We start from the raw sequence: 23427 nt of genomic DNA, 5'->3' as shown, positions 1-23427 counted from the left end.
ATAGGTGTAAATTGAAATCCTAGGTGTAGGGAAACTATACAGCCAAATGAGAAGAGGTCCTGGGACAAAGCCTTGGTCAAGTAAAATAGGATGCGTCTAGAAATGAGTGGACAGAGAAGTAGGAGAAAACGCAAGAGTGTGTTGTGCAATGGAAAGCAATGGAAAGAGTATTTTCAACTCATTAGTACTACGAAATAAATGCTAATTTGAGAGTTTCAGATTAAAACATTTTCAATCTAGTGTTTAAATGAGTGACAGAAGTTTGACCAAGTGAAAGTCAACTGTTCTTTGAGCACTTACTCTGTATGAGAAGCTATGCTAAGTGTTTTATGCACATTAACTCACTTACTCTCATAACAATTTTGTAGGATAGGTGTTATTATAATCCTCATATTATAGAGGAGGAAATTGAAGCACAGAGAGGTTAAGCAACTAGTCCAAGGTTATGTAATGAGTGTGAAAGTGACGGAGCCAGCATTTAAAACTAATCCATTTGAATCTAAGGCTGATTTTTCTTTTTGGAATATTTTAAACTACACAATTCAAATTCTTTAATAGATATAGGAATACTCAAGTTACCTGTTTCTTCTTAAGTGAGTTCTTATAGCTGTGTCTTTCAAGGAATTGGATCATTTCCCAAAGCTAATCATCTTCATTAATGCACTATTGTGGCATGCATCCCTCTTTCAGGTATGTTTATATATTTTATGAAGATACTACAAAATAGATGTCCTCCTACGAGTTACTTAACCAGGGTGTTATCAGTGCCATATAGAGATCTTAGAGAGTAGAAAATTGTCTTAAGGAAAATCAAGTAATCAAGTGATTTGATTACATCTGTGGTACTTTCTTACAAGATGAAAATAAATTATAGAGCTCTTTCTTAAAGAATTGTCTCTAATTTCCAAAGCTGAATCCAAAATACCACTTTCTTTCTGATTTTTTAGTTGTTCCTGAAAATATGACAACTCAAGGAAAAAGTACAACTGTTTCACAACAAATAGATATGACCACTCCATCCCAAATTACTGGAGTAAAACCACAAAAGACTGCACATTCCTCTGCAGTGTTGTCTCAAAGCATACCTATATTTGCAACCGATTACACAACCATATCATATTCCAATACAACATCTCCACCTCTGGAAACAATGACTGCACAAAAGATCTTAAAGACACCAGTAGATGAGACAGCTACATTTGCAGTAGATGTTTTATCAACTTCATCAGCCATCTCTCTGCCTACCCAGAGTATATCCATAGACACTACTACCAATTCCATGAAAAAAACGAAATCCCCATCTTCAGAAAGCACAAAGACAACAAAAATGACTGAAGCCATGGCTACTGAAATCTTGCAACCACCTACACCTTCTAATTTCCTATCCACATCCAGATTTACCAATAATTCAGTTGTATCTACAACTTCAGCAATGAAATCTCAGTCGGCTGTTACGAAGACAACATCTTTATTTTCAATTATTGAGTCAACATCTATGTCTACAACACCTTGTCTCAAACAAAAATCCACAAATATTGGGGCACTCCCTATCTTCACAGCTGGCCAGGAGTTCACTGAATCTATAGCTGCTGAAACTGTACCTTGGTTTACAATGGAAAAGACTTCACCTGCAGCTACTCATGTTGGGACTGCATCAACAGTCCCACCTGAGTCTGTGCTCATCTCCACAGCTGCTCCAGTAGATTCTGTATTTCCTAGAAACCAGACAGCATCTCCACTGGCAACAACTGATATGAAAATAGCATTTACAGTCCATTCATTAACTCTCCCAACTAGGTTTATTGAGACCACGCCTGCCCCAAGGACAGCTGAAACAGAATTGACATCTACAAATTTTCAGGATGTCTCTTTATCCAGAGTGGAAGATGCCATGTCTACCTCCATGTCTAAAGAGACCTCCTCTAAGACCCTTTCTTCCTTAACATCCTTTTCATTTACTGGGACTGAGAGTGTACAGACAGTTATTGATGCTGAAGCTACACATACAGCCTTAACTCCTGAAATCACACTTGCGCCTGCAGTGGCTGAAACTATGCTTTCCTCCACAATCACAGGACGAGTTTGTACCCAGAATACACCTACAGCTGATGGACACATGCTTACTTTGATTTCCACTAGATCAGCTTCCACATCCAAGGTACCTGAGTCAGGTCCCACATCCACAACTGATGAAGCTGCCCATCTGTCCTCCAGCAATGAGACCATTTGGACTTCCAGGCCAGACCAGACCCTGCTGACATCTATGCACACAACCACCATACTCACATTTGTGCCTAATGAAAATTTTACATCAGCATTTCATGAGAGCGCTACTCATACAGAACATTTATCTACAACTACCAATATCACCCCACTGAAAGCATCTCCAGAGGGCGAAGGTACCACTACCACTGATGCTACTACCGCCGGATACACAACAGCTGTATCCAAATTGGCATCACCATGGCTTTCTAATTTCTCCATAGTTTCTGGAACCACATCCATAACCAGTATGCCTGAATTTGAACTTACCACCTTACTACTAAAAACAATCCCTATGTCTGCAAAACCTGCAAATGAACTTCCTTTGACACCAAGGGAGACTGTTGTTCCATCAGTAGATATAATATCTACTCTTGCTTACATTCAACCAAATTTTTCTACTGAGGAAAGTGCTTCTGAAACCACACAAACAGAAATAAATGGTGCAATTGCATTTGAAGATACAACGACCCCTGTACCAAGATCAGCAACAACACAAAGATTTAATGCCACTGTGACAAGAAAAGAAGCAACTTCCCATTATCTTATGGGAAAATCAACTATAGCAGCAGTGGCTGAAGTTTCTCCATTTTCAACAATGCTGGAAGTGACAAATGAATCAGCACAAATGGTGACAGCTTCTGTCACTGTTTCCTCTTTTCCTGATATAGAAAAGCTAAGTACCCCATTGGATAATAAAACTGCAACAAGTGAGGTGAGAGAAAGTTGGCTTTTGACAAAATTGGTGAAAACCACACCTAGGAGTTCATACAATGAAATGACAGAAATGTTTAATTTTAACCACACCTATGTAGCACATTGGACTTCAGAGACATCTGAGGGAATTTCAGCTGGATCTCCCACTTCTGGGAGCACACATATATTTGGTGAACCCCTGGGTGCTTCTACCACAAGGATATCAGAAACCAGTTTCCCCACTACCCCTACAGACAGGACAGCTACGTCTTTGTCTGATGGTATCTTACCTCCACAGCCTACAGCTGCTCATTCCTCAGCAACCCCTATGCCTGTTACTCATATGTTCTCATTGCCGGTTAATGGCAGCTCTGTAGTATCTGAGGAGACTGAGGTTACCATGTCTGAGCCTTTTACACTGGTCAGGGCTTTTTCTACATCTGTGCTCTCAGATGTCTCAAATCTATTGTCAACTACAACGACCACAGCATTGGTACCACCTTTGGATCAGACTGCTTCCACAACCAGTGATGTTGTGGCTACCCGCGGAGACTCGATTCATACCACTTCAGAGGCCACAGTAATCTCTGTCAGGAAGACATCCATGGCAGTTCGTTCTCTGACAGAAACACCATTTCCTTCACTGAGACTCTCCACTCCTCTGACAGCTAAGGCTGAGACCACCCATTTCTCCACCTCAGTTGATACAGTTACCCCATCTACACACACTCTTGTCTGCTCAAAACCTCCCCCTGACAACATTCCTCCTGCGTCCTCCACTCATGTGATCTCAACTACGTCTACACCAGAAGCAACTCAACCCATATCTCTAGTAGAAGAGACTTCTACCTATGCTCTCAGCTTCCCATATACTTACAGTGGTGGTGCAGATGCTGCCAGCTTGGCTACTGGCACCGCAAAGACCTCTGTTGTTGATGAGACCGCACCCTCACACATCTCTGCCAATAAACTTACTACTTCAGTAAACAGTCACATTTCTCCACCTGTCACACATCGTGTACACACACCGGTGTCCACCCACTTGGTGACTAGCGCCTCTATCTTATCTTCTGATGAAGACCAGATGACCATATCCCTGGGAAAAACCCCTACAACTACAGAGGTGACAGAAATGTCCCCATCAAAGAATTTTTTTATTTCATACTCCTGGGGTACTCCATTTTTGGAAATGACAGATACAGGATTTCCTGAGACCACAATAATTTCCAGTCACCAAACACATTTGCCTTCAGAGATTCCACTTGGGACTCCCTCTGATGGAAATGCGGCTTCATCTCCCACTTCTGAAAGTACACAGATTACACCTACCTTGACCTCAAGTAACACAGTAGACATTCACATTCCAGAAATGTCTACCAGTCTTGGGAAAACAGCTCTCCCCTCACAAGCTCTGACAATCACCACTTTTTTGTCTCCTGAAAAGGAAAGCACTAGTGTTTTTCCAGCATATACTCCCAGGACCGTGGAAATGATAGTAAACTCCACCTATGTGACTCACTCTGTCTCATATGGCCAGGATACTTCATTTGTAAATACCACAACTTCCAGCTCAGCCAGAATATCAAATCCTATGGACATCAACACAACTTTTTCACACTTGCATTCACTTAGGACACAACCTGAGGTGACTTCAGTTGCCTCTTTCATTTCTGAAAGCACACAGACTTTCCCTGAGTCCTTGTCTCTTTCCACAGCTGGACTATATAATGACAATTTTACAGTTCTCTCCGACAGGATCACCACAGCCTTTTCTGTTCCAAATGTACCTACAATGCTTCTTAGAGAATCCTCTATGGCAACCTTCACTCCTACTTACCAGATGTCCTCATTGCCAGTTAGTGTAACTGCCTTCACCTCCAAAAAGGTTTCTGACACTCCCCCAATACTGATCACTAAATCTTCTAAAACAATGCATCCAGGTTGTTTGGAAAGTCCCTGTACAGCCACTTCTGGGCCTATGTCTGAGATGTCCTCAATGCCAGCTAATAACTCTGCTTTCACACCTGCAGCAGTCTCTTCTGACACTTCCACAACAGTTGGGTTATTCTCTACTTTATTGTCTTTGGTTACCCCCAGGATTACTATGTCCATGCAAACATCTACATTGGATGTCACACCTGTGACATATGCTGGGCCTACTTCAAAAAGCAAAATGGTTTCCTCTGCTTTCACTACAGAAATGATAGAGGTACCTTCCAGGATCACACCAACAACCTTTCTCTCTCCAACAGAGCCAACTTCCCCCTTTGTAAAAACCGTTCCCACCACTATTATGGCTGGAATAGTGACTCCATTTGTAGGTACCACTGCCTTTTCTCTACTCAGTTCTAAGAACACTGGAGCTATTTCCTCCATTCCAAAGACCACATTTTCACCATTTCTATCAGCAACTCAACAGTCATCACAAGCAGATGAGGCTACAGCTTTGGGCATATTATCTGGGATTACTAAGAGGTCCCTATCTACTGTGAACAGTGGTATGGGGGTAGCTCACACAAATACATATTCCAGAACCACTGTTCCTGAAAACATGTTTTCACCTACTCATGCAGATAGTCTCCATACTTCCTTCAATATTCAGGTTTCCCCATCTCTGACTAGCTTTAAGAGTACTTCTGGAGCCACAAAAAATGTTAAAACAACCACCACTTACCTTTCTTCTAATGCTAGAAAGATGACTTCCTTGTTAGAAAAGACTTCCTTAACAAACCATGCCACATCTCTGAATACCCCTGTTTCATACACTCCATGGACCCCATCCAGTGCAACTCCACCCTCTTTGGCATCATTTCTTTATTCACCTCACAGTAGTGAAGCTGAGTTCTCTACTCCAGAGACCTCTCCTCCTCCCACATCCCAAACGGTTGAATTTCCAGTTCTGGGAACAAGAATCACATCCAGTAATACCCAACCTCTGCTTATGACTTCCTGGAGCATACCCACAGCTGAAGGTTCTCAGTTTCCAATTTCCACCACTATTCATGTACCTACATCCAATGGGATGGAAACAGAGACTCTACACCTTGTTCCTGGGCCTTTGTCAACATTCACAGCCTCTCAGACTAGTCTAGTATCTAAAGATGTCATGGCAATATCATCAATTCCTATGTCAGAAATTCTTCCTACCTATAGGCTTTCTGAGAACCCTTCATTATCAACACCCTTAAGAGCTATCACTCCCACATTGGCTGACATTAAGCACACATTTGAGAAAATGACCACATCTGTAACTCCTGGGACCACACTCCCATCAATTCTTTCTGGTGCCACTTCAGGATCTGTAATTTCAAAGGCTACTACTTCACCCATTCTGACAAGGCTCTTATCTAGTCTCCCTTCTGGCTCCCCTCTGGCAACTGTATCTAATGTTCCTCATGTTATGACTTCCTCTACAGTAGAGGAGTCAAAATCAACATTTCTGACATCTGACATGATATCAGTGCGCCCATTCACTAACTTCACAGCACTACCCTCTGCTACTATGAGCACCATACCCCCCCAAACCATTCCTACACCTACACTGGGTGGTATCACTACTGGCTTCCCAACTTCTCTCCCTATGTCTATAAAAGTCACAGATGATGTTGTGTATATTTCCACATACCCTGAGGCATCCTCCGGAACCACAGTAACTGCCAACCCCAGAACTGTGCCTCATCCTTCATCCTTTAGCAGAAAGACTATGTCACATTCTACAACTGACCACACTCTATCTATTGGTTCCATGCCTCTGCCTAGCTCTACAATAACATCTTCATGGAGCAGAATTCCAGCAGCATCATCACCCTCTACTTTAATTATTCCTAAGCCCACACTGGACTCCCTTCTAAATATAATGACTACTAAAACCACTGTTCCTGGAGCCTCATTTCCACTCATATCCACTGGGGTGACAGATCCTTCTACAGCAACTGTATCTTCACCAATATCGTCCTTTTTTGAGACAACTCGGCTGGACTCCACACCTTCCTTTCTATCTATGGAAGCATCACCTTCACCTATTGCCACCAAGTCCACAGGTACTACTCCATAATGCATGTGGTGTAGCCCCAACAGAATTCGTACACTATGGGTCATGTGTTTTCCAAAGTGGCCCATTCTTGGAAGGCAGAAAAGAATGAAGAAGGGTGCAGGTGTTTTTTATCTCCTTCAGACAATGGGTACAGTGAGTACCTTGTCCAAATACAAAATTCCCTCACCATCTTTTTTGTCTCTGCTTTATTGACATGTAATGTAAATGTATCTTTTCACTCAGCATGACAATTTCTAAGCCTACTTTCCGCCTGTTTCGTTCTTGACGGTCTGAGTCTGATTCTGCCAATGTGCACATGGACTAGGAACATCACCCCTTCCCAGTAAGAGGATCATATGGCCTTAGGTCTGAGCATGCTGACCACCCACCGGAAAACACCAGAAAAAACACCAGAAGATATCCTATCTTACCTTTTGGATTCCTTTAATGCAGGTCTCAGCCTTCTCCAATCCCTACCTGCAGCTGGCTAGGAGTGCTTGTCCAAGGCCAGGGAATACTTGGCTTCCATATTGTTTAAATTTTGAATGTTTCTGCAACTTTTTTTTTCTTTTTTTGAGACAGACAGTCTCACTCTGTCGCGCAGGCTGAAGTGCAGTGGCACCTTCTTGGCTCACTACAAGCGCCATCTCCCGAGCTCATCCCATTCTCCTGCCTCAGCCTCCCGAGTAGCTGGGACTACAGGCGCCCACCACCACATCCGGCTAATTTTTTGTATTTTTAGTAGAGATGGGGTTTCACAGTGTTAGCCAGGATGGTCTCGATCTCCTGACCTTGTGATCCGCCCTCCTTGGCCTCCCAAAGTGCTGGGATTACAGGCGTGAGCCACCGCGCCCGGCCTGTTCCTGCAACTTTTAACATTCTACAATAGAAATTTGATAGGATACACAAGAGCAAGAGGGAAAAAAAGGAGAGAAAAACCTAAAGCAGAAAACAAGGCACCGGAAGAAAAAAAAACAGTTATTTTCTCAGGGAAAGTGATCTTCTGAGATAATGTTCAGCTTGGCCATTGAGTGGACTGAAAGTCTGTTGGCCAATGAGAGTGGAGAATTGGTGGGATTTGTGGAGTGTCTATCAACTAGAAATCAAGGAAGTGTCCAAATAATTAAAGCAAAATTGGGATGGTAACATCCTGCTCTGCTTTTTGATATGCAGTCAAAGTGTTGGTTCTTGACCTTGGAGTTAAATTAAGCTAAGTTTAGGCATTAAACATTATTATTTGGTTTACTTTAAAACAGAGAACCCTTTTCACCAAATTTACAGAAGTCAAATTTCTTGAACTAAATGAATAAAATTAACCTCCTTATTTTTAATTACAGTTTCCTTCTACAATGTTGAAATGAGCTTCTCTGTCTTTGTTGAAGAGCCAAGGATCCCTATTACCAGTGTTATAAATGAATTTACAGAAAATTGGGTAAAATAATCTTTTGCATATTTATGGTATATATAAATATATGTGAATATATACATGTATATATATGATAGAGTATATTAAAACTAGGCTTTACTTTTTTCTACCAACAATAAATTTCACAGCTAAGAAGTTTTGATTTTTTTTTTTTTGCTGCAAATCTGTCTATTCTGTAAGCAACATCATGAGAATGCATGCAATCTCTCTTTCATAGTACCAATACTGAAAGCTTTTATAGAATGTTATTATTTTCATTTGTTGAGATCTGTACATTTCCCTTTAGTGACACAATTTCTGAGTCTTTGCCAAGTTTTCCTATTTGGGGAAAGTGAGAGAGCAGTGATAACAAAATGTATACTTAAATACAAAGGTATTTAAGTATTATTGTTTTCTGCATTTTTTTTCTCTTTCCAACACAGTGAATGTTTTACTTATCCTTAATTTTTTCTTGATATGACTAATACATCTGTAACAAAATCAGACATTGACATCGAAAACCCAGAAAGTAAATGTCTTCTCTAATACTGCTCTGTGCATTAACTCCTCTTAACAGTTTAAGGTTCATTCTTTTAGATTTTTTTTCTGTGCATATTATAATGTTGATGCATGTGAGTTCTTTTACAAAATAAATGTAATTGTACTAGTTATGCTATTTTTCAACTTGCTCCCCTTCCTCTACACTTAACCATGTATCTTTGCACATATTCATGCTGGTAAATATAAATCATACACTTTAACAGATGCATAGGATTTCACTATATGGTTGTATTACAGGTTTTTTTTTTTTTTTTTTTTTAATCCATTGGTGACATTTACATTGTTTCTATCTTTTTCTCTGTTTAGAAACAATGCTGGGCTGGGCACTGTGGCTCATGTCTGTAATCCTAGCACTTTGAGAGGCTGAGGCAAAAGGATTGCGTGAGCCAAGGAGTTCAAGACTAGCCTGGGCAACATGGCGAGATCTTGTTTTCTTTTCTTTTCTTTTTTTTTTTTTTGAGACGGAGCCTTGCTCTGTCACCCAGGCTGGAGTGCGGTGGCAGGATTTCAGCTCACTGCAAGCTCCGCCTCCCGGGTTTACGCCATTCTCCTGCCTCAGCCTCCGGAGTAGCTGGGACTACAGGCGCCCGCCACCCCGCCCGCCCGGCTAGTTTTTTGTATTTTTAGTAGAGACGGGGTTTCACCGTGTTAGCCAGGATGGTCTCGATCTCCTAACCCTGTGATCCGCGAACCTTGTGATCCGCCCGTCTCGGCCTCCCAAAGTGCTGGAATTACAGGCTTGAGCCACCGCGCCCGGCGAGATCTTGTTTTCTTAAAAAAAAAAAAAAAAGTTTAAGAAAAAAACAATGCTGAAAACAATTCCCTAGAAATAAATTTTGGGGCACTTTAGTATTTTTATAGGATAAATTCCTAGAATTGGAATCAGTAGATGAAAAGATGTGAACCTTTCACATTTAAATAGCTGTTACTAAAAGACCCCCCGGATAGGTGACATCAACTTGCACCATCTCCCAACAGCAAAAAATCATATCTGTTTCCCTTCTTTCCCTGTCAGCACTTATTTTCAAGTGTCTATGGCATGGTTATAAATCCTTGAAAATGGGTGGGTGCATTAGTCTACTCAGACTACCATAACAAGATACCACAGACTGGGTGGCTTAAACAACAGACATTTATTTTCTCATAGTTTTGGAATTTGGAAGCCTAAGATTAAGGTGCTGGCAGAGTTAGTTTCTGGTGAAGGCTCTCTCCTTGGTTTGCAGATGACCATCTTCTCACCTGTGTCCTCACATGGTCTTTCCTCTGTGCACACGCATCCCTGGTCTTTCTGTTTCTTCTTATAAGGACACTGGTCTTATTGGAGTAGGGCTCCACTTTTATGATCTTGTTTAACCTTAATTCCATCCTCAAAGACCTTATCTCTGAATATAACCACATTCAGGTTAGGGCTTCAACATTTGAGTTTTGGAAAGACACAATTCAGCCCATAAAAGTAGGTAATATGTAATTTGAAAAACTTAGTGGAGCAAATGGAAATGTTGAGCCAGCTGAAATAATGAGTGCAGCTTAATGATCACATCATCCCAAGTGAGTTTGCTGAGTTGAACTAGAGGAGCAGAATAATAAAACTGATTTTTTTTTGTCTTGTACAGTTGAATTCTATATTTCAGAACAGTGAATTTTCTCTTGCTAATCTGGAAACCCAAATTAAAAGCAGGTATGTGAATGACATTTACTGTGGGTCAAAGGGTAATTTGAGGGCATTTTGGGTCTGTTCCTATCTGGAGGGAATGTCCTGTGTTTATGTCTGAGATTTAGGGCTGCCACATTTTTAGTTGCATCTTCCTTCCTGAGTAGGTTCGTTTTGGCATGAGGAAAAAATTTGTATTACTATTGTAAGGTATAAAGCCAATGAGAGAACAAAACAAAAGAAAACCAATAGGGGAAGTCATGCAGTTAGACTGAGTTACCTCTAATGCCCCTTTCATCTCTAAGATTCTATGAATCTGTGACTTATACAAAAATCATGCCTTGAAGTGCTATGTATGGACAATGTGCGAGGATTTATAAGGCCTTTTATTTTGGAATGATTCACTTTCAGAAATGAGAAATTCCAAAGTGAACTTGAAATGTCTAAAGCAAGAATGTTGACTAGTCCAAGATTTGCTTGGGGCACAAATTTCGAATGGTGATTGCAGTGAAATGGGCAGTCACTGAGCAGTATCATGGAAACTATGGCAAAGGCAATTGCTCACCTGGAAAGTATTTCCTGTATTCTTTCCCTGCACACATACTAATCCTCTGTAAAGGGACACCCCGCAGAAGCTCTTTGAAAAATAGGCATGGCTCTGTTAAGCCATGGCAAACTGATTTTTAAAACATAAAATGCTACTGCCTGTCTTCTGTACACTGGGATTTTGGTTTCTCTCACATATTCAAGTATTAATTATTAATCAAGTATTAATTCATATAAGTATTAATAGGGTCAAGAAAATTCATATAAATGAATGGAGGTAAATCTATGGTAGGTTATTGTCTTAGTCAGTTTTGAGTTACTATAACAGAAATGCTATAGACTAGGTGACTTAAGCCACAGAAATTTATTGCTCACAGTTCCAGAGGCTGGGAAGTCCAGGATCAAGGTGTTGGCAGGTTCAGTGTCTGGTGATGGCCCTCTTCTTGCTGTGTCCTCAAGTGGCAGAGAGCAGAGAGACAGAAAGCTCTCCTGTCTCTTCTTATAAGGGTACTGTTTCAAAAAAATTCAAACTGTTTTTTTTTCTCTGTTGTCATACCAACACAACAATCAATATAAAAGATTTCTGCCACCAAATGTGTGGGGATTTTCCCCCAACACACCAAGCAGCTGACACCTCTGGTTGTTCTCTACTTCAATTCTATTCTGGTGCTATCCTCTCAAAAATAGCTTCAGATCTCACAGGTCCCCAAGACTGCCCCTCACCCCAGACACTAGTCAAAAGTCCAGGCCTCCAGAACTTCTGACTAACTGACTTCAACTTGGGATTCCCATGACCCCCTCTTTGAGCTTGATTAATTTGCTAGAGCGGCTCACAGAACTCAGGGAAACACTTATGTGTATTGGTTTATTATAAAGGACACTGCAGAAGACACGAATGAAGAGATGTGTAAGGAGAGGTAAGGGACAAGGGGAATGGAGCTTCTCTGATCTCCCTGGGTGCACCACCCTCCAGGAACCTCCATGTGTTCAGCTATTGGGAGGCTCTCCAAACCCAGTCTTCTCGGTATTTTATGGAAACATCATTATGTCAGCATTCCTTTCCCAAGTCTCATAAGAGGCAAGACTCTTTCTGGAGAGGGTCTTAAGACTCACAATCAGAAAGGTGAAGAAAGATTAGAGTTCTGCCTTGGGGCAGGTGAAAGGAGGGTGGGAGAAGATCAGAGAGATTCTGTTTGCTGAAGCCAGCTTCTGAGGCCTAGCACACCCGACATTATAACAAGACTGTAACAAGGGCCATGGGAGTTACAAGTCAAGAACTGTGAATGAAAACATGTGCACACACATGCACATACACACACACACACATATAACACCCCAGGCACTAATCCCATTCATGAGAGTTCCACCTTCATGAGCTAATTACCCCTCAAAGGCTCCGCCTCCTAATATCATCACACTGGGGATTGGACTTCAACGTTGAATTTTGGGAGGACACAAACATTCACAACATTTAACTCACTAAAACAAAACTAGAGACGTCTGGGGGTATACAACATTCTTTTTAAAAACCGTGTCTATTATTTTTCCTTATTACAAAAGTAATATGTGACCACTGCAAAATCTTAGAGCTTTATAGAAATATGTATGTGTGTGTGTATATATATATAAAACCTGGATAGTAAAAATCTCTGAATATTTGCCTTCCCCTACTCCTCCAAGAACTCCTGTTAACAGCTTATTTTATTGATTTCTCTAGATTTGTTTTCACGCATTTACTAAGAGAATAAGATCCTCCTCTACATACTGTTGGACAACTTTCTTTTCATGCCATATAATACATCACGTATGCCTTTTCAGGCCAATACATGCAGATATAGCTCATTTGTTTTAATAATTGTAGAGGATTCTTTTATATGGTGTGCCATGATGTTTTCCTCCAATTATCTAATGATGGAAACTTGAGTAATTTCCACTTGTATGTCTATTTTTATGCATTTTTGCTGGTACCATTATGGAATAGATTCCTGGATGCAAGGTTAATAAGTCAAAGGCTTGCCACCGTTGTGGTATGCATGTAGTAAGCAAGCCCATTGGAAGTGTTCCTCTGGAGCTTCAACATTATTTGAATTCCAGCCTGGGAGAAGTCTATTGTTCTCCCTCAGTGTTGCGTTTCTCCTGATCTTGTGCCCTGCACACTTGGTACTATATTTCATTTTCCTATAATTTTGTAATGCTTTTGATACAGGGACATTTCAGAGGAAGAGATGGTCATGGATCGAGCTACTGTAAGTAATTTTTAAAAATGAATCTACTTGTGACCTATCCTATGCCTGATCAGATGTAAGTCAATAGCTCTTCCACCCAAGTGTATATTATCAGGTGAGGCTCTGTCGTGACAATTGGGGGTCAAATTATGTTACTTCCTTTGGGATTGGCACAAAAAGCCATCAAGAAAACCATCCCCTGCTTTTCTGAACTATCCATGTGGCAGCTTTTTGAGGCACATTTTCTGGTCTATAGGAGTGTGGAATGACTCAGGGATTGTAAATGGTAACTGGATTTCTTGGTTATAGATGTCTTGCAAGAAAGCCTAGCTCTTCCAAGAGTGACACAATTGTTTGCAAAACTGGCATTCACACAATAAATCCACCCTCTATTTGTCCAGATTTGAAGCCAGAGTGTGATAAAACTATCTCCCATCATCCCTGCCCCAATTCTCAGTTCTTTTTTAATTGCAAAGCTTGACAACAGCACACTCTAAAATGAGTAGCAAACACACAGCTTTCCAGGTATTTAAGTATGAGGTAAATATTTGATGATACACAGTACAATCAAGCCCACGGTACAGGGGCCGGGTGCAGTGACTCACACCTGTAATCCCAGAGATTTGGGAGGCTGAGGTGAGAGGATTGCTTGAGGCCAGAAGTTCATGACCAGTCTGAGCAACCTGGGGAGACTCCATCTCTACAAAAAATAATTTAAAAATATTAGCTGGGAACGGTGGTGCATTCCTGTAGTCCCAGTTACTGAGGAGGCTGAGGTGGGGAGAATCATATGAACCCAGATTTCGAGACTGCACTAAATTATGATTGTGCCACTGCATTCCAGCCTAGGTGATAGAGCAAGGTTCTGTCTCAAAAACAAACAAACAAAAAACAACAACAACAACAAAAAACTATGGTGCATTCCAAATTATCCACTATCATTAAAAGTATTTTCTGTAAATAGCTGAGTCAGAAGTTTTGATGTATAAACATTAAAGCATGATATAACTAAAAGTCCTGTCAATAATGGGTATAAAATCCTTTTGGTGATAATGTGGTCAAGCTGCCTGGGTTGGAACCCCTGCTTTTCCACTTCCTGACTATGAGACCTTGGGCAACTTAATTAACCTCTCTGTGCCCTGTTTCCTCATCTGTAAGATGAGGGCTGTTGGAAGGATAAAATGAGATTATCTAGGTTAAGTGTTTAGCACTGGGCTTAGAACATAGTAAATGTTAGATAGTGTTTACAATTGTCAACAGCATGTTAATATCTAGACCCAGAAGGCTTGGATTCTGCTCCTAGTTCTGTGACTTGTCAACTGCGTGATACTGGGCAGACCATTTAACTTCTCTGTGACTCAGATTCCTCATGTAGCAAACAGGGTGACAATCCCTGCATTGCTCACCCTACACGGTTGGTGTGAGGCATAAATGCATTGATGTTTTTGAGGGTAGTTTGTAGATGGCAATGGGTTACATAAATGTAAAGCATAATTATATAATTGTTGCTAACAATAAGCCCTGTACTCAGTTATGACATTTGTTTAAAGATTTCAGTGACTATGTACTTTTCTTTTGCATTAGTTGGAACAGAGAGAAGGACAAGAAATGGCTACAATTTCCTATGTACCATACAGGTAGGAAGTAGGAACTGAGTGTATTAATAGCTGGTACACTTAGTTCTGATTTTCCTTCCATTTAATTCCTTGTGTGTGGCCAGTTGGCCAGAGTTGTCAGAAGGAGATCAAAGTACCCAGTGATTATTTCACATATGCTGTAATTAGGCCCTTGTCTTCATGAAGTATGTTGTTTCGGTTGGTCATGGCTCAGGCTAGCAGCCAGCCTGCTGCCTCTTTGTAGTGAAGAGAAAATGGGGTGGTCATAATCTTGGACGGGGGAGTGAAGTGTTTGTTGTGGTCAAAAAGGTCCACGAAATACTTCGCAGGGAAATTGGAAACAACAACAACAACAACATGGAAAGTAGCTTCGGTTCTGTTCAGACTCTTGGTCCAGCTCCTCCCGGAATGCTGGCTATTGTTGATCTGTTTGATGCACATCAGGAAGAACATATAGACAGAAAAGGCCCATGAAGAGGTCTTTGAAGTGGAGTAGAGGGTCTGTTACAAGCAGGAGGAGAGATTTAAAATGAAGACTCCTCTTTGGACTGGAAAGATGAAAGCTGAGAAGAGCTAGACTCCAAAGGAAGGAGGTAGGATGAGCAGGGACCTCACCAAATATAGTTCAGGGGAGGGGCAGACATCACTTAGGTTAGACATGGAGATAAGTTTTGAGCAAGTACAGGTGTGCCTAACTTGCAACAGCTGGCAGGAGACTTAGCAAATATTTTCTTCCAAAAGCCATATCTACAAATGGAAATGGAAAAAAGATATAGGTAAGGTTTTGTATCTGAAATATGCTTTCTAATGGAATATTAGAGGAATTCAGAATATTTGAGGATCTTGCTGTAGAGGATAGAGGATGAAGTCAAGGATGGCCCTATCCTTTCGTCAGTGATCTTTTAGTGGATATAAATACTGAGTGAGTCTTTGTGACCATGGGAAACGTTATTTCCCTGAGGCTGAGTTCCATCATCTGTATTATGGGAATAATAATAGCATTACCTCATACGGTTGTTGTGAGAAAAAAGTGAATCAGAACATATGGAGGAAGGGCTTCACAAATGTTAGCTACTATCATTATCATTATCATCATTATTACTTATTATAGAAATAAGCCTTCTTCAGAACACTTCTTTATAGACTAATTGAGCATCACATGCCTATTTGCCTGATTTCAGTAATGATGGGTAAATTGGAGACCAGAAGAATAAAAGGTTCTCTCTGAAATAATAAATCCTGAAAACTCCATCTTCTCTATTAATTATTACAAACTCTTAGAGAAATCTCAAGGCCAGCAATTTCAACACAATGCATATGTTACTGACTATTCTTTTGAAAATAGGTTTTGCATTGTCTGTTTTGGATAAGAGAAAAATTATCAGAATATTTCAGTATGCTATCTTCCATCACTTCTTGAGAGTGGCCACTTAATAGCTGTAAAATGTTTGACATTTATGAACTACCAATTAAATCAGCTGTACAAAATTTCAGCATTGCAGTCCAAGTTGCACTCCCTTGACATAACTGCAACAATCTTTCTTTTTTATTCTGCTTTGTAGCTGTGTTTGTCAGGTCATCATAAAAGCCAGCTCTTCCTTAGCATCCTCAGAATTGATGAGCAAAATCAAAAGTAAAATACATGGCAACTTCACGCATGGAAACTTCACACAAGATCAACTGACGTTATTAGTAAACTCTGAGCATGTTGCAGTGAAAAAACTAGGTAATTTTTTTTGGGGGGTGGATATTGCAGTATGAACTTACTTCCTTTATTATAAAACTCATAATGCATACCTGGTTAAGAATTCTGAGTTCAGAAAGGAGAGAAGTCACCTTTATGCTTTTTCCATATTCTTGGTACCCACTTGATCTGATGACCTTTCTACCTTTAAGAACTTATGGAAGAACAGAGTGCTGGAGGAGTTACCAGAGACTGCTGGTCAGCTCTGGATATTAGCAATGGTCAGTCCGTCAATGGAATGGGAGGATTTTCCCTCTTGCATAAATACCCAGAGACCTGAAGAGCTTCCTTATTAACACACAGTAGATGCCCAATAGATAATTGCTGATTTATTGATTGACTCAGCCATCTTATTCATCTTGGCAAGTGATCTGGGAACTGTCCCAGATTTCTCTCGTGGATATTCTCGCATTAGCAAAGCTTTATTGGTAAAAGTGTGAGGTTACCAGGCCACTCCACCTCCTTCCCAGCGCAGCTTTATTCCTTTTCCCCAATAGACTGCTGTAGAAATCATTGAGCTCACACAGCTCTAATGCCAGATAACACACACAGGCATTAGAATGCAAAATCCTTGGCAACATACTGATTAAGTCTCAGAGGGCAGCCTGTGACAGTGCAGGGGTGTCAGTGAAATGGAGGGCAGAAACATGTTGAAGCCACAGGCAGAGCCCACCATGTAAATGACACTAATGAATGTGTCCTAAGAGTGAGAGGAAGGCACCTTTCACTCTCACTCAGAATGGAGACTGGGATAGCTGAGCAAAGCTGGCTGGGCCACTTCTCACACCATTCTCTCAACACCTGAGGGAAATATTTCCAGAATCAGGGCCATGAAACCCAGTGAGTGCTCAGTAAAAACCGGGAACTTATCATATAGACTTAGCCCAGGTCACATCTCCCTTCAAGTGACAGCAAAACCTTGCCTTAACAGCCCTCTGTGAAAGTTTGCCCTGTCCCTCAGCACCAACATCAAAAACAGAGCCCTAGACTGTGTGCAGTGGCTTACACCTATAATCCCAGAACTTTGGGAGGGTGAGGCAGGCGGATCACTTAAGGTCAAGAGTTTGAGACCAGCCTGGGCAACAAAGCAAGACTTTGTCTCTACAAAAAATTTAAAAAAAAGTAGCTGGACATGGTGATGCATGCCTGTAGTGCCAGCTATTCCAGAGGCTGAGGCAGGAGGATAACTTGAGACCAGGAGGTTGAGGCTGCAGCGAGCCATGATCATGCCATTGTGCTCCAGACTGGGTGACAGAGTAAGACCTCAAATAACAAACAAACAAAACAGAGCTCCCCTGTCTATATTGATCATGTCAGATACACTGAGTTTACTAAAACAAAATCCATCTCACAGTCCGTTAAGAAGGGGGCCATCCCAGAGAGAGAAATTGGCCTACAGTCTCCTATCTTTGGACATAAAACTGGTAACAGTGGGTATCTCAGAAGCTGGGCAATTGGTAGGTGGGAACTTTTGACTCTACACTCCACCGTGTGGCTTGAATTTTTTCAGTGCATTAAAAACAAGACAAAACAATGTCAGGTGAGGTGGTTAATGCTTATAATCCCAGATCTTTGGGTGGCTGAGGTGGGAGGATTGCTTGAGGCCAGGAATTTGAGACTGGCCTCTATAACATAGCAATACGCTGTCTCTACAAAAAATTTTAGAGAAATGTATCTCATAAACTGGTTGTTTTAATGAAAAGGACTAAATATGTCGTTATACTGGGTGGTTTGTTATTTAAAAAAAAAACACTGCATATAATGATATTTTCAATAAGGCCTGGTCCAAATGGCTAGATAGAAAACGTTTTGTTTTTTATTTGCTGATCTTTACGTGCAGCGTAATAATGACGTTCATAATAACATATAATATGATATTATTATATCGTAATAATAATAATGGATGTTCGTAATACTTTTAAGTGCCTCTTGCCCTTTAAAATGTGCACACATTTTCTCTGTAGAGCCTGGAAATTGCAAAGCCGATGAAACAGCCTCTAAATACAAAGGGACTTATAAGTGGCTATTAACCAACCCTACGGAGACAGCCCGAACTAGATGCATAAAAAATGAGGATGGAAACGCCACAAGAATCTGGTATGTACAGGCCAAGTTCTAATTGCTGATTCAGATATACAAAGATCTGCTTAATTGGGGACATGTTTCTATGTCATTTGTCTGAGCATGCGCCCTTCCTCCACCTCTAGTGCCGGTCTTTCTTTCTATTACCTTTTGGACCTGTTTAAACATATGCATGCGACATAATAAGAAAAATTTTCGAGGAGACAAAAGATAAAAGTTATCCATCATCCCAGAAGAAAATTCAAGAAGACAAAAGAGAAAAAAGTCACCCATAACCCTACTGCCTGAACATAGCTGTTTTTAGGTTGACATATATTTTTTTCATCTAGCCTTTCTCTGTATGCCTTTAAGTTTTATGTAGCAGTAATCACTGTCCTTGTATCAATAATGTAATTTACCATTTCATTCAATGGTTTATCAAACATTATCCATGTTTTACATTTATGATCTTAATGTTCATTTCAAAAAACAACCTTGGAAACTGGTCTATAGTTGATGGGCTAGAGTAATTTACTAAATCACTCTTCTATTGTTGACTTTATCATTTTCCTTTTTAAAATCATCAGCCCTCTTTTCTTACTCTCTGCTGTTCATGGTTTATGCCATTAACTTAAGTGGGCAAAACCAGAGGGGCAGCAGGTTTTGACAGAGGCTTAAAAGCACTCTTTTAGAAAGCAACATTAGGGGCTTTCCTTTTCCTCCCTGTGTCTAATCAGTCAGCAAGTCCTGCAGCTTTGACAGTCATAGTCAGAGCTTACATCTAGCCTTTCCTTTCCAACCCCACTGCCAGTACCCTGGTGCAAGCCCTTATTGCCCACTATTAGAGCTGTCTCCTTGCCATTTAAATTAATGGTACGCCTTACCCACCTCCGCCAACTATACTCTACACTGCTGCCAGCATGATTTTCCTGAAGTATGGCTGCTGTCATGCCACCGTCCTGCTCCAGCTCCACATTGCCTCAAGAATTAAGTCAAAACCCCTAAATATAGTCCTTCAGACCGTGGACTTCCTCTCCTGCTGTCTCACTCAGCATTCTCCCTCCCTTTACCATACGCTCCAGTCAAAATGACCGTTTGCTGTTCTGGGCTCAATGGGCGCTTCCCAGGTCTCTTTCTCTGCTTGTGCTATCTGCTCTTGGGGTTGGGGGAAGAGATTTTTCTCTACTTCTGTCCTTTCAGTGCACAGCTCAGCTCAAATGCTGAAAGTAACGTCTCTTTCCTTGGTCGTTTGATAGATTCAGTTTTGTTTATACAGCTTTTCATCTTATATTTGCCCTAAGTTTCAAGTAGTTACATTTAGAGTTTTAAACCCCCTATTTACAAGTTCCTTGAGGGAGGGATGAAGCCCTGCCCTGTTTGTCTGTGCTACCTATTACCATTCCTAGAATGGAGTGGGTGCCCAATAAATGTGTTAGCTGACTTGAAATGAACTGGTTTGAATTGGGTGAGACACAGGGGAGGGTGGATGATGAGGGCCAATGAGCTATCGAGGGCTCTATATTAATTGTTTTAAGTTAATATGCTGGATAGAGACCACATTCCAACAGGAATTTCCCCTTAAAAGAGGGGTAAGAAGGGACAGTGAGAGTCAAGAGTTATGTCTAGAGGGCCGGAATCTCTGTCTTGACGCTTGGTCAGCAGGACATTCCCACGCCCCATTCCCAGCTCCCTCGCCTGTTTATCTTGCTCCCTAAGAGCAAAATTTCTTCATTTCACAAAGAAGTACTGGGCTCCCACCTTTGCTATCTATGCCAGGAAGCTGGGGGCAGGTGAGGAGAAGGCATGCTAGGGATACTCCCACTATTTGCTTAAGATTAGCTTTGCCTCATCCTCTGATGAGAAAGCTCTTTCCTCTTTTTTTCAGTTCAATCAGCATCAACACGGGCAAGTCTCAGTGGGAAAAGCCAAAGTTTAAACAATGCAAATTGCTTCAAGAACTTCCTGACAAGATTGCGGATCTTGCTAATATTACCATAAGTGATGGTAAGATTGTTTTGTACATATAAGACAAATTATGGAACTTCGATTACTTCAAACCAGAGAGAGTATAGGCAAACCCCACTTAGGAAAATCTACCTTACGACAATGCAATTTCAGAACAAAGGTAATTAATGTTGGTGGAGGTGGTGGTGGGGCATGAGATGTTAGGACTATCAGTGTTCCAGTGATTTTTGTTTGGTTTTGCTATATACATATTTTTTTCTTTTCTTTCTTTCTTTCTTTTTTTTTTTTTTTTTTTTTGAGACAGAGTTTCACTCTTGTCGCCCAGGCTGGCGTGCAATGGCGTGATCTCGGCTCACTGCAACCTCTGCCTCCTGGGTTCAAGCAATTCTCCTGCCTCACCCTCCCGAGTAGCTGGGATTACAGGCGCCTGCCACCACACCTGGATGTTTTTTTGTATTTTTAGCAGAGGCGGGGTTTCACCATGTTGGCCAGGCTGGTCTCAAACTCCTAACCTCAAGTGATCCACTTGCCTCAGTCTCCCAAAATACTGGGATTACACGTGTTAACCACTGCACCCGGCCTTATTTTACTTTTTTGGCTAATTGTTGTTTTTATTTTATTTTAATTTTTAAAAAGTTTTAATAAGTAGTACTTCACCAACTTCAATATTCAAAAACAAAAAGGGTATATGTAAAACATCTCCATCCCACTGCAGACCTTAGCCATTCAGTTACTATCCACAGAGATATTTTGTGGATCCATTTTATGGATCCATAATGAAATGTGTATATATGTACACACACACATTTATATATGTGTGTATGTATATATATACGCACACACACATACTCTCCCTCACTTTTTGTACACAGAGTGGAGCATGCTATACACACTATTCTTCACGTTGCTTTTTTCTGTTAACAATATATTGCAGAGATTATTATATCAGCATATAAAGAGTTTTCTCATTCTTTTTTCCCCCTCTGCACTCTATTATATATACCACAGTAAATGTGCCACAATTTATTTAACCTGTTTCCCATGGATGAGAATTTAGGTTGTCAGTAACATTTTTCTATGAAAACACGACTGTACAACTATTTTTGTGTTTTTTTCATTGTAGGGAAAATAGTATAACATACTTTAAAAAATACTCACATTTTTGGTAGTGTATAAGATGTTTTAGAGTTAGCATTGTCTAAGCAGCTGATTTAGAAGGTTGCATTTCTTTCAAAAATACATTTGTAGACCATGTTAGCTTTCATTTTCGTTTGTGACGCTGTTAGCATAATTCATATTATTAGGTAAAAGAGATTCAAAATAAAGAGTATCTCTTTAAAAAAACCACTGCTTTGATGAATATTACACATATGTCACAATTTTGAGAAGGTAGGGGCATACCTAGAGCATAAATCTTTGAATGTGGAATTGCTGGGTCAGTCATACTTTTGATGGTGTCAAAATGCTCTCTGTGATAGTTACAGCAATTTAGATTCCCACTTGCAAGGTATGAAAAGTGCCTTTTTCACAACTCCTTCATCAACACAGCATGTTTGTTATCAGACTTCTGGATCTTTTTGCGATATGATAAGCAGAAATTGATATCTCAATGTAGGTTACAAACTTTTTAATGGAGATATTCGCATATCATAAAATTCACTCATTTAATGTGTACAATTTAGTGGGTTTTTAAAAGCATATTCACTAGATTGTGCAACCTTCATCACTGATTCCAGAATATTTCATCACCCCAAAAAGAAACCCTGTACCCATTAGCAGTCTCTCTATTTCTCCCCCATCCCAGCTCCTGGCAGCCACGAATCTACTTTTTTATCTATGAATTTTGTCAGTTTGGGGCATTTCATGTTTCTGAGGTTCATCCAATGTTGTAGCATGTATCATTGCTTCATTCCTTTTAATGAATGCATTATATTCCATTATATGGATATACCACATTTTGCTTATTAACTCATCAGTTGACGGACATTTCTTTTCCACCTTTTGGCTATTATTAAAAATCTGGCTATACACATTTATGTACAGATTTTATGTAGACATATGTTTTCAATTTTCTTGGGTATATATTGACGAGTAGAATTGCTAGGTCATAGTAACCCTATGATTAGTTTTTGAGGAACTTCAAAACTGTTTTCCACAGCAGTTGTGCCATTCTACATCCCTGCCGACTCTGTATGAAGGTTCCAATTTCTTCATATCCTTGTAAACACTTATTACTATTGTCTGTCTTTTAGATTATGACTGGTAGTAATGCCCCCCAACACACCTTTATTCTTGGTGTTAGTAATTTGTGTCTTCACTTTTTTTTATCCTGGTCAGTCTAGCTAAAAGTTTTTAAATTTTATTAATTTTTATAGACTTTATTTTTTAGAGGAGTTTTAGATTCCCAGCAAAATTGAGCAGAAAGTACAGAGCTCCAGCATATGCCCTCCCCCAACCACATGCACAGACTCCCCCACTATCAACATCCCCCACCAGAGTGGTACGTTTATTACAATTGAATGTACACTGACCCATCGTTATCACCAATAGTTCATAGTTTTATATTAGCGTTCACTCTTGCTGTGGCACATTGTGTGGGTTTGGACAAATGTATAATGGCACGAATCCACCATTACAATATCATATGGGATATTTTCACTGC

The 23427-nt window shown here is 40.4% G+C and overlaps 1 protein-coding gene across 2 annotated transcripts in view; it reads left to right on the top strand.

Moving 5' to 3' along the window:
• ADGRG4 (adhesion G protein-coupled receptor G4) overlaps window positions 1-23427 on the top strand; it is a 113273-nt gene that overhangs the window by 36210 nt on the left and 53636 nt on the right. For both annotated transcript variants that reach the window (XM_023198744.1, XM_023198743.1), the window contains exons 3-10: window positions 948-6998; window positions 8329-8423; window positions 10571-10635; window positions 13361-13400; window positions 14964-15016; window positions 16558-16721; window positions 18704-18836; window positions 20686-20804. In XM_023198744.1, coding sequence (XP_023054512.1) covers window positions 948-6998; window positions 8329-8423; window positions 10571-10635; window positions 13361-13400; window positions 14964-15016; window positions 16558-16721; window positions 18704-18836; window positions 20686-20804 — 6720 coding nt within the window. The remainder of the gene's footprint in view (window positions 1-947; window positions 6999-8328; window positions 8424-10570; window positions 10636-13360; window positions 13401-14963; window positions 15017-16557; window positions 16722-18703; window positions 18837-20685; window positions 20805-23427) is intronic.

The sequence above is a fragment of the Piliocolobus tephrosceles genome, chromosome 12, assembly GCF_002776525.5.
Source record: "Piliocolobus tephrosceles isolate RC106 chromosome 12, ASM277652v3, whole genome shotgun sequence".
NCBI classification, from domain to species: Eukaryota; Metazoa; Chordata; class Mammalia; order Primates; family Cercopithecidae; genus Piliocolobus; species Piliocolobus tephrosceles.
Note: the sequence above shows the minus strand (reverse complement) of the source record. Positions and strands in the feature narration are given on the sequence as shown.